Genomic DNA, 12,308 nt, shown 5'->3' on the forward strand with positions numbered 1-12,308 from the left:
AAATCCATTATTGTGATCTTAAGGCTGGAATACACTACACAAGTTTTGCCAAGATTTGAGGGCCAGTCTGCAGATTTAGGAAAGTCTTGACTTTTTACAGAAAATCAGAGGCTGATTTTTTTTCAGGCTTCAGACTATGCTTGAGACTATCATTGATTGATTTCAGAACACACTGATTTCATTTATGCGTTTAGGTTTTTACCGTTTATGTATATGATGCCTATTGTTTTAAAATCTGTTGAGATTTTAAAGGTTGTGTAATTGTAAAAAAAAAAGTAGTTTAATCTGAATATTCAGAGTTTTATTCCTGTGAGGCAAGATCACCAATTTAAATATACAACATATTAAAAGGACACAGAATAAACACCAAAATCAAGAAATGGTAAGAAATTCAAAAATAAAATTGACAAACAAATGACAAAATTCCTTTGATTTATTTGCATATATATTAGAAAACATAATCACTGTATTTTTACAAGAACGTATTAAATGAGTGCATGCCTACCTGATAGTGTAATTTCACTCACATCTTTATGCATATTGTCAGGAAATCATTCAAAAGCAAAATTCCAAAGCAAAAAGCATTATTTTCAATTCTGTGATTCCAAGTATGAAAATAGTTTTGATACAAAATACCTTCTTTTGCACTTCTGGGTAGTTCCTATATCAGACAGATATATAAAATCAGATATAAAGAATGTTTTCTCTTAATCAGTGTAAATTTCGAAAGTATATTTGGTCTTTTTAGGCATGTTTTTCGCAGCTTCAGTTAGTTTACTTGTGTTTTTTTCCTTCTCCACTTGTCAAGCATCACAGATTTTTCAGTAAAATGTGGTTATAATTTGTTTTTAGAGAAGAAGCTGTAATAGTGTTTGACATTGCAGAACGCAAACAGTTGTTATGAACCTGGACAACATCACTACTGTCACCTGGAAAACATCACTGTTCTTTTTATGACAACTGTGGAACCTTTCTCTTCATATTTCTTCTCTTTATGAAAACACATCCTGTAAATAAGGGAGTGCAGATAAACTCACTGCCTTTTCTGTCTAATGTAACGTCTATGATCAAAAGTGGTTTATAATGTCACAAAACAGACATGTAAAAGCTTTTAAAGTGTGTAGCAGAGTGAAATCCTGCAGTCTATCGGCTGCTGTTGGTCACTGCATACTGAGTTTGGGTCTGCTGCAGAAGTTCAGTGACTGCCAAGAGTTTTTTCAAGATGTGCTGTGAGAGAAACAGAACAATTTCACACAACATGAGACCATAAATACTGGCTATCATCATAAAACATTTCAGAAGTTATAATGGTACCTGCTGCGAGCCCCTCTCATTACTGAGTATCCTCAGCTCATCTAAGTGTGTGACACAGAGCTGGTGCAGGGCAGCGAGGTCACGGGCCAGGTCAGTGTTAAAGTGCTCTGTGGGTTCAGGCAGCTCTGGGACATTCTGAAAAGAGCAAATGACACACTAGACATATGGCACAAGGCACATGAATATGACTTAATCATTGTGGTTAGTGTGGTTATTCCCTGAGTATTTCCATGTTGATAAATGTGGACCCTGGAGCAATTGTGCCCCCTGGAGGACATCTAATTTATTTCTTACAAGACTGAGTTACACTGCAAAAACTTTTTTTTTAATTTTTATTAAAAAAAATATATATATATATATTCAAAACAAGAAAATACAATTTCAGTCTTTGTATTTGAAAAATGTCTTGTTTAATTCAATGTTACTTGATGTTTCTTTGTTAATAGCAAAATTGTTTTCATCCTACACCACATTTTTTTCAGCAACATTTGCAGTAAAACGAGGCGTTTTAGAGAAACTGACAAACCCCAAGTTCGTCCAAAAATGTGATCATTCTGTGTTTGTTGCTCTTGATGAATGGATTTACTCCTTCCATGTACGGCTCCTGAGATGGGACAAAATTAAGTATTTGAAGAAAGCAACAATTATGGAACATGGAAAGTCTATAAAATCTATTAAAATCCATTTCAAGTGTTTGTTTTACTTTGGCACCAAATTCCACCAGGTTGGCCAGATTCTGGACCGCTTTGGCCACTAAGGTGAGTGTCCGGGATGTGACAGGGGAAGGTGGGTCTGCAGAGATAGAATGTCATTTTTTGAAGTTTATTCATTTAAAACTTGCCAAAAATGTTGGTGATGCTTTTGAATTTTTACAAATTCAATTGGTAATTCACAGCTCACAAAAAAAATTGTTTTCATCTGCACTCACCAGCAATGATGTTAAAAATTCTTGGGTTGACAATAGCAGGACAGATCAATCTGAGGAAGACAAATCCACTGGAAGAGACGGGGAAAAAAAAAATCACAATAACATTAATATTTTATAATATGTAAATATTAATTATTATTAAAATAATATTACATACATATATATACTTGTTGAATTAGTATTTAATGAAATGAACAATTGTAATTATTTTTTAATTAAATGTATTAAATTATTTATTTACTTTTATTAAATCATATTTAATTCTAAAAAAGTCCAAAACGTCCTGCAATAAAACAGAAATGTCCATACCTTACAACTCTAGTTCTCATGGTTGTGTTTCTGGGCCACTTCTGCTGTACAGCTTTCTGTAAACACCCATAAATGAACCTGAGAGTCCTGCAAAAAAGTCATCAATATGTACAGATGTTTATTCTTTCACATTATATCATTGTTCTGATTTATTGGCAGTAGTCCTTAAGTCATGTCAGTGACTCACGGAGGGAGGATTTCAGCAGCCATGAATATTTTTTCCACCAGCTCGGACACAATGCTCAGGAGATGAGCGAGATTTACATTCACATCCTCATTCTTCTCCAGTTTAGAGGGATTGAGCTAATTTACAGTGGAAACAAAGTACGTTTACCAGGCATAAAAATGTTAGTATACATTCAAAAATGACCAATCTACATGACTAGACTAAGACACATCAGATCCAAAAATGGTTCATTAATTTTTGAAGCCTATTGGTTGCATAATTTGACATGCAGACAGGTTAGCCAGTCATGAAACATAATAGGTCATTTAGATATTAAAGTATTACAGATTCAGTTTAATTCAAAATGTTAAAGAGAGGATGTTTTTTTTTTATCAAATACAATTTATTATAATATAATAATTAATCCTAATAATTAAACTAGTAATTAAATTATCGTGTTATTTATTTGTTTATTTTTATGGAAGCATGTTTCCACCATGGAATAAAAAAATGAAAGAGGTTATAAAACTCGCAATTGTGAGTTAACATCTCAGAGTTCAAACTTTTTTCTCAGATGTGCACGGGGAAAAAAAGTCACAATTATTACTTTTTAATTTTAACTAGCATTTTTAGTAGACCTCAGTGGAAAAAGGTGCTACAAAAGAAGGATATGGTGCCTTTAAGCATGATCATGTCTATGCCATTTTAGTTTGCATTAAAAAAATCTAAGCGATACCTCACAGGACTGTCTAGACTCCATGATCTTGAGGATGGTGTCTTTAAGAGCATGGTGAACGAACGGAGTGGCCGTGGCCTTCATGTACTGCTCCATCAGAGTACTGGCCAGAGTGGTGGCGCGAAAAAGAGTCGTAGCTTCATCTGGAAAAACAAGCAACTCTGTGAATAATTCTAACAAATTCAGCCATGCAGCATAACGAGGAATAAAAGAAGTACCTTCAGCGCTGATCTCACGGTCATTGAGCTCTCTGAGCAGCTGGGCCTCCAGGTTCTCGTGTCTGAATATCCTGAGCAGAACGCTGGCCAGGAGAGTACGGTCCTGTCCACACACGTGGGCCAAAGCGTTGATCACATGAAACTCCTTCAGCAGAACTAGCTGTAAAGGATCAAATAATATATGCTGGAATTAATTACCAGTTCTAAAGTAAACTAATTACTAATAATTTTCGTCTCTACCAGGGTTATTACTATTAACTAAAACTATTAAAAACTTTTTTGTTAATTGAAATACAGCTGAAATGAAATGAAAAGAAATACTTAAACTAAAATCTGAAATGGTACCTTGACAGCTAACAGAAATAAGTTTAAATTAAAGCACTAAAATTAATAAATGGAAATAAATAAAAACTTAGACTAAACTAAAACTAACGCTGAAGTAAAAGAAAATGAACATAAATGGTAATATTTAAAAAATAAATGACAAAAGCACAACAAAATTACTGAAAATATTATTAAAATTCAAATGTAGTCTGAAAATATAAAAATCTAATTCTAAAAATGTTAATAAAATACCCTAAAAATATATAAATAATAAAAAATTAACTAAAATAACAATGGTCTCAACTGCCAAAAATATTTCTCACTGGTCATTACTCTGTATTTTCAGAATTCTCAAAAAAATCTTTCAAGTGTGAAATTTTTTCCTCGCATATGCAAGTTTATATTTTGCAATGATGTTAACTTGCAATTCTGAGTTTATACAGTATCTTGCAAGTCTGTTTTTATATTTGTTAAAATTGTGAGAGAAAAGTCAGAATTCTGAGATAAAAAGTCTAAATTACCTTTCTTTTACCTATCTTTTTTATTCCATGGCAGAAACGGGCTTTCATAATAATGTGACATATTTCTAAGGGAAATTATATAGTGCGTTACTTGACTTCAGGATATAACTGGATGAATAATACCTTAAATCATGTGGCTTTTTTTTTTTTTTTGACAGAAGTGTGCTAAAGCTTTTCTAAGTAATCGACTTTTAACTGGCTTTTAAATGGTGGACATTAAAATTGGGGGAAAAAAACAACCTTCAACTTGCACTGAATAATCAATAATACAGAATTTTTGTTGCAACATTGCATTGATTCCTCAGTTCCTTGTATCAGCATTTTTTCAGTAAAAATAACTGCCCTTTCATCAGCAGAGGTCAGACTAATGTTTTTATATTATAACTGAAATGCGATATGTTGTAATTTCTAGGCCAGTTACTAACCAACTGGCCAGTAACTGAATTTTAGTTAATTGTTGACCCTTTTTATATATACAGTGGGTACGGAAAGTATTCAGACCCCCTTACATTTTTCACTCTTTGTTATATTGCAGCCATTTGAGAGTGAAAAATTTAAGGGGGTCTGAATACTTTCCGTACCCACTGTAAACTCATGTGTGTTCCCAGTGAAATCCCACCTCTTTTAACTCATTGTACACTTCCACGGGCATGATCTTCTCCACAGAGTAGCGCACTCTCAGGCGGAGTGAACTGGATGCCACGTTCTTTAGAGGCACGTGGGAACTCAGGGGAAACCACTCGTCAATCATCTTACCCCTTTGTAGCCGACACAGAGGGCAGCACATGAACACTACGGGAGAAGAGTGTATGTCATTCCTCATACAAAAACAGTTTTGAAAGTCTGAACATGAAGTAATAAGAAGGAACGTACAAATATCATTCTCTTTGCTTTTTTTCGTCTTGTTGCTCAGGCTGATCTCAAACCTGTTGATTTCGCTGGACAAGTCACTGCAGGAATATTGGGAAACATTCATAAAAACTTTCAATTTTAGAAAATTTATATCAATATCTGAGGAGGCGGCTTACTCGAAAATAAACTCCTCTGTCCACACAGGGTTCTGGCCCTCCCGCGGATGGGTCTTTGCTACCTGAATGCTGTTCAGGTAAATGTTGCAGTAGGCATTTGTGAAATGTTTACTGGGAAGTTTGTGAGCCTCCTCAACATTGAGAAATAAACTGCTGACCTGTAAAGATACATGTGAGTAACAAATGAGGAGTACCACTGCTGTAATTCATATAACATGAGACAACAGGAAGTAAGTGAGCATTTACCTGACGCAGGCGTTTGTTTGAGCAGGGCTGGCTGGGCTTCCTAAGGTTATTACAAAAGGTTTGCAGACATTTCATCCAGTCCTATGCAGTTGAAGGGTGTAAGAAGTGAGCACAAATAAACTGAACAGAATTATATTCAGTGTTCTACAGTGCAACCAAAACAAATTTTCCATCCTCACTGCTGCAAAATGACAATATTACAGCCAAACAAATTATTTATTAATCTAATTTTAATATATATACACTTCTGTTCAAAGGTTTGGGTTTCGGTAATATATTTTAATATTTTTTCAAAGTCGTCTCTTATGCTTGCCATGGCTGAATTTATTTGAAAAAAATATCTTTGGTATCTTTACACATTACATTTTTATGATTATTTGATGAAAACAAAGTTCAAAAGAGCACTTATATGAAATATCATTTAACACTTAGACACAGTGTTACTCTGATGAAAGTGTATTAGCCAGCATTGCTAATGAAGGCATCGTTACCTGAGCTTGTTCCGGTGTCTCTCCAGCAAAGTAAAAGATACACTGCTCCTCGCTAAAGTGCTGTACAACTATCTGGAAACAGTTTGGCCTGCAGAAAAAACAAAAAATACCTACAGTTATTTCAATCAAACCTGAAGTTGAACTATTATCGGTGCATAACACGGTGAGAAACAAACCTGCCAAACATGCTGTCATGGACCTCATACACAGAACACACACTCAAGTCGATTAAACCCTTTGGTTTAGTTGCTCGTTTCTCACTCTCAAAGTAGATCAGCTGGGAATCGTTCCCTTCAAGGATGAAATACAGATTTTTCCATCTTTTTCCTTTTCCTATAAGAGCCACAAGACAAAATATCTTAGTAAAATTATTTTGATAATGCCTTCAATGTAAAATTACGCCGAAATGTTAGCAATACCTTTATTGAACAGGACATATCCTTTCTTCACAATGTTTTTATAGAAAGCGTCCTTTGTCTTTCTACGGATGGTGTTGTAGATTTCTTTGCCTTCGACGGTGTCAGTAAGCACCTGCTCCTGGTGCTGATGAAATCACACATTTCAAATCATTTCACACAATAACATCAATAAAATGAATCAGTTTTCAAAAAGTGGCTGTTGCACATACTTGGACAGATAGAGCATCTTTGAGGTTGTGGCCCTCAACTATCTGTTCCTTCCTGTAGTGCTCAATGATGTCATCAATACTATACAAACAAAAACAAGAAAACACAAGCAATATGTGTCATGAAACGCATTTTTATACATTCCAAAAGCCATAAAATGCTCACAAGTTGCATTTACCTGTTGTAGTAACGGCCTCCCATCATAAACTGGTTGCTGGGTGTGGGGCTGATTTTGAAGCGCTGGATGGTCTCAGTGGTGCGGAAGTACAGCGAATAGTCCCCAGGTGTGCTGTCAGATGGGCGCACTAAAAAACTGCCCACCTGCCCAACTGGGGAGAGCGATTACAGGAGTTAAGCAGGTGTAACCCTTCGTGATTTATTGCTTTTAAACATTTTATCTGACTGACCTGTCATCAGCAGGTTGTAAGCCTCTTGCTTGTTGATCTTGCCATGAAACCAGCTGAAATAGACAGAAGACGTTGAGCAGATCATAAGAGATGTGGCATGAATATTTCTATTAATTTTATGCAGTATATAGTTTGTACTACTACTGGAAACTAACACCACTCAATCAAAACAAAAGGAATCAAAACAAAATAAACAAACTTACGCTTTCCCCTCATGTGGGTCTTCTTCACGCCCCTGTGAATGTGATAATATAGGACACCTTGTCAAAATACTGTATATATTCAAATTCCTCCAGTTATGGACACGTGTTAATTTTTTTATCTAAACAGCGTTTCTACTCACCACTTCCTTCACCAGGTCTTGGACTATAAGACCCTGCTCATCTGTTCGGACATTCGTCACCCACAACCAGCCGTCCTCCAGTTCATTATGAACTATAAATGTGTCGCCTTTGAAGAAACTGTGAGCAAGAGAAGTCTAATTAAGTCAGCTTTCTGAATATATTTTAAAATGTAATTTATTCCTGTGATGACAAAGCTGAATTTCCAGCATTACTCCAGTCTTCAGTGTCACCTTCAGAAATCATTCTAATATGCTGAAGATTCTTATGATCAATAGAAAAAAACAACAGCTGTGCTGCTTAATATTTTTGTGGAAACCATGATACATTGTTTTTCAGGATTCTTATATTCTTATAAGTTCAAAAGAACAGCATTCATTCGAAACATAAATCTTTTATAACATTGTAAATGTCTATACTCTCACTTTTGATCAACATAAAGTGTCCTAACTGAATAAAAGTAATAATTTCTTAAAAAATCTTACTGACCCCAAACTTTACACATTAGTGTATATATTTGAAAATAACATATAATCAAAAATCAATTGACCTGATCTCATCAGTTTCAGGCACTTTGGTGTATGGGAGAATTGCTCGCACCCTCCTGCGGTCTTCAACAGGCTTACAAAACAAAACAAAACATTGTTTTTTATTTATTGTGAAAATGACAATTTTTCTGTTAATAAATAATACAAAATGTTTTCATTGTATGTCTACCTCTGGAGGGGCGACTGGTGACATCAACTTCTCTCCTTTCAGCAGACAGGACACGTAACTGTAATAACCAATCAGATCCGACAGAGAGGAGAAACGACGGCCTCCAATGTAGTAGTCTCCACACATGGCGATGATCCTGCAAACATTCATTACTCAGGTCAAAGACATCATCTCTATTATCTAGGCTCAAAACCTTTTAGATTAAAACGAAAGCAAATAAAGATTTCCGAAGCTGCGGCGAAAGATAACAGATAAACAAACACCTGAAATGGCTGACTGTGTTGGTCATGCTAAGGAAGGACAACACAAATGAGCCAGGTCGGCGGTCACTCTCCCTGATAAGGTAGCTGCCAGCCGTCCGGGCCTGAAGCAAACGCTCCTCTGCGATCATCCGGTCCAGCTTCCCATGATACCACCTGTAGAGTTACAAACTCTATTATGTACTTACCAAATGATCTTTTACTATTTTCATCACAGTTCAAAGTGAAAGTAATAGCTCACCCAAAAATGAACATTTACTCACCCTCAAGACCATCCAAAATGTAGACGAGTTTGTTTCATCTGAACGGATTTGGAGAAATGTTATTGCATCCCTCGCTCACCAGTAGATCCTCTGCAGTGAATGGGTGCCGTCAGAATGAGTCCAAACAGCTGATAAAAACATCACAATAATCCACAAGTATTCCACACACTCCAGTTCATCAATTAAAATTATTATTATTATTATAATAATGATGGATTTGTTTCTTACAAACACTCAGCTTTTAACTTCACAAGACATTAATTGATGGACTGGAGTGGTGTGGATTATTGTGGATTATTGTGATGTTTTTATCAGCCTTTTAGACTCTCATTCTGATGGCACCCATTCACGCAGAGGATCCATTGGTGAGCAAGTCATGTAACTTCTCCAAATCTGTTCCAATGAACTCATCCACATCTTGGATGGCCTGAGGGTGAGCTAATTTTCAGCCTTTTTTTTTGAAGGGGGGGGTGAACTATCTCTTTAAACACTCACGGGATGCAAAATGTCATATTACACTGACTCACTGATTAGGAGGCGGCGCAGTGAGGGTTAAAACAACTTCCTCATCCTCCCCAATTTCCTGCACATCCAGAGCATCGCCTTCTTCAATGATGCCCAGCGGAAGAATCGAAGGGGCTGCCAGGCAAACCTCGGGACTCAGCGATGCGGATGGTATCCGACCAACAGCACCTTCATGTGGAGGATCTGACATCCCCCTCCCAACTCCTGAAAAAGACTCCAATATAACATGTCCAATACCACCTCCCTTTGAGGTAAACATGACTGTTCCAGGTCTCGGATCCTTCCCAAATACAGAATATGTGACCCCAGGAGGCTGTTTAGGTGGTAAAACCGTGGTATGGATGGACAAAGCTGAGCCTAGGTCTGAGATCTGTATCCCCTGACCACGACAGGCTGGTAAATGGGTGGTGCCGTCTCCTCCTACCCCAGCCATCCGGGTCACCACCGAAAAGGGATCAGGCTCCTCACCGCCACCCTGGGTTGCCATCATTGCCACCCTGGGAAGCTGACAAAATTCAGGAGGGTTTCCCCTCCTGAAATGCACAACTACACCTTTATTCCCTTTTAGGAGAGTTTTCTCTAATTCAATGTGGTGGTTTGGGTCTAACACAAGACAGACAGCTTCAGGTCTTCATTGTTTGATTTTCTCCTAATCTGAAAATAAGGACGGACACAGTTAGAAAAACTCAAATACTGTAATATGCCTTAGAAATACCATTGTTTACACATGATGCTAGCGCATTTTTGCCTTTGTAATCACAACACGATCTTATTTAACTGGGAATAAACATCAAATCCATTATGAGGAGCTACATTTTCAGAAAGAATACGACTAAACAAAAACAGCATAAATTAAATCTGCATCCAAATGACGGCTATGTGCGTTAGCTCGTTAGCTTAGTTTGGTTCTGGCCAAGTTTGACACCACAAAAGTCCAGCGTTTGAGGTTAGTTGAGCTCTTAGGCTTATTTACAGTGAGGTAGGAGTGTTAAAAAGTAGGGAAGAGAAGTTAAAGATGATGTTAAGGAAGTTTTGCGTTACTGTTGTTTCACTCACGTTGGCTAGTTTCATGTTGAGAGTTGTGTTGTGAAGTCTCGCGCAGCCTTAGTTTGAGCCCCTCAAACACTCCCACCTCGCGTGAACCCACCCTTCACAAAATCTACCATGGTAACAAGTTTCTCCCAATAGTCACCTAAAGTTATTTAAACATAAGTTTAATAATCAGAATAGCCGTTTTACTCGAGCAGCCTGTTAGAGGCGGTTTAATGTATTACAGTACCGAGGTAAAAATAACTATATAAATTATGTTATAATTTTTTTAAATGTTTTCTAGAAACTTTTTTCTAGAAACTTTTTATAACACGTATAGGCTATACGTTTTTAATCATTAATGATGAGTATAATTATAGGCTACATGGATAATCAGAATAGCCGTTTTACTTATTAGAGGCAATTTATGCGAGGTAGGCTACTGAGGCAACAAGAGACAGTGTTGGGGAAAGTTACTTTTAAAAGTAATGCATTACAATATTGCGTTACTTCATGAAAAGTAACTAATTACGGTACTTAGTTACTTTTAATTGAAAGTAATGCGTTACGTTACTTTTGCGTTACTTTTCAAATCCGGACAGGGCTTGAGCCTTGGATTTTAAAATTAAAAAGTTATATTTTTGGCAAATATAAAAGCCTTTGCACACCAAAAGTGAAATGAATAAGCCTCAGGCTGAAGGCAAAGTAAATTTACGTCCGTACAGTAGAATGCAGAAGAAGACATTTCAACACACTTCAGCAATAAAAAAAGACACACAAATGTTTGTCTGGAGTAATTTTTGCTTATTAGTATGGTTGAACTGGATCATCGAAGGTCAGAAGCAAAGACATTGGTTTATAGAATGGGATTAAATACATAAAGCATATTTGTGTTGTTTAACATTTAATTATTGCAGGTTTGCGTCATATTCTGAGTTGCATTATTTTTATTCATTTTGAGCAATACTGAATCTGAGTGAGATGAATTAATGCATATTCATATTTACTATAGAACTACAGTAACATCTTCTGATTTCTCTCAACATGGCGACACCAGAGCTGCCAATCAATAAATTGGGAAAAAAAGTAACTTTCGTTACTTACTATTTGAAAAAGTAACTCAGATATTCTCTTGTAAATGGTCATATTCTGAGTTGCATTATTTTTATTCATTTTGAGCAATACTGAATCTGAGTGAGATGAATTAATGCATATTCATATTTATTTTAGAACTACAGTAACATCTTCTGATTTCTCTCAACATGGGGACAGGAGAGCTGTCAATCAATACATTGGAAAAAAAAGTAACTTTCGTTACTTACTATTTGAAAAAGTAACTCAGATATTCTCTTGTAAATGAAAATTAATGCGTTACTTTACTAGTTACTTGAAAAAAGGAATCTGATTACGTAACTCACGTTACTTGTAATGCGTTACCCCCAACACTGACAATAGGCTAATTGTATAAATTATGTTAAAATGATAAATTAGGCTAATTCGAAGATGCATGAACATTATTGTTGAATGCTGTGGGCCTACAGAGGGCGACAGACACACACAACTTTTAATAAATCTATAGGCTACTGTAAATATATGAATAGCCTACGCTATATGAAGTAGTATAATAGCCTATAGGCTATGCGTAATAAATAAGCCTTTTTGTAATAATTAAGAGCACAACAGATTATCTACGATTCAAGACGTGATTTTTTTTTTCTGGTAATACAATAAAATCGTGGAAAGAAAGAGACAAAATAGTGATATGGTGTGTGCATGGGACATTAAATCATTTTCAATTAGCACGTGACCGGGTTTTTTGAAGTCAAATCAAATAAGTGCTTCTATTTCTACTCATTTTT

General features: G+C 36.0%; 1 protein-coding gene across 3 annotated transcripts; it reads right to left on the reverse strand.

Annotated features, from left to right (window-relative positions):
- Window positions 1–433: 433 nt before the first annotated feature.
- LOC107588970 (ras GTPase-activating protein 1-like) lies at window positions 434–10,563 on the reverse strand. Of its 3 annotated transcripts, none has more exons than XM_016277262.1 (26): window positions 10,477–10,563; window positions 9,423–10,069; window positions 8,636–8,788; window positions 8,373–8,508; window positions 8,206–8,276; window positions 7,658–7,775; window positions 7,518–7,549; window positions 7,315–7,367; window positions 7,086–7,236; window positions 6,910–6,988; window positions 6,701–6,824; window positions 6,458–6,614; window positions 6,282–6,369; window positions 5,791–5,871; window positions 5,545–5,702; window positions 5,390–5,466; window positions 5,136–5,308; window positions 3,672–3,831; window positions 3,454–3,596; window positions 2,739–2,854; window positions 2,552–2,638; window positions 2,243–2,310; window positions 2,018–2,106; window positions 1,841–1,918; window positions 1,315–1,449; window positions 434–1,227 (listed from the first exon to the last, which is right to left on the reverse strand). In XM_016277262.1, exons 2-26 carry the CDS (start codon window positions 9,908–9,910, stop codon window positions 1,144–1,146), a joined length of 3,099 nt encoding a protein of 1,032 aa, XP_016132748.1. In that variant the 5' UTR covers window positions 9,911–10,069; window positions 10,477–10,563; the 3' UTR covers window positions 434–1,143. The 3 variants fall into 3 exon arrangements, with proteins under 3 accessions (XP_016132748.1, XP_016132746.1, XP_016132747.1); XM_016277260.1 differs by having other exon boundaries at window positions 9,423–10,074; XM_016277261.1 differs by having other exon boundaries at window positions 9,423–10,074; window positions 10,462–10,563.
- Between the last annotated feature and the right edge of the window lie 1,745 nt (window positions 10,564–12,308).

Source organism: Sinocyclocheilus grahami, unplaced genomic scaffold (assembly GCF_001515645.1).
Source record: "Sinocyclocheilus grahami isolate Dianchi unplaced genomic scaffold, SAMN03320097.WGS_v1.1 scaffold110.1, whole genome shotgun sequence".
Classification (NCBI taxonomy): domain Eukaryota; kingdom Metazoa; phylum Chordata; class Actinopteri; order Cypriniformes; family Cyprinidae; genus Sinocyclocheilus; species Sinocyclocheilus grahami.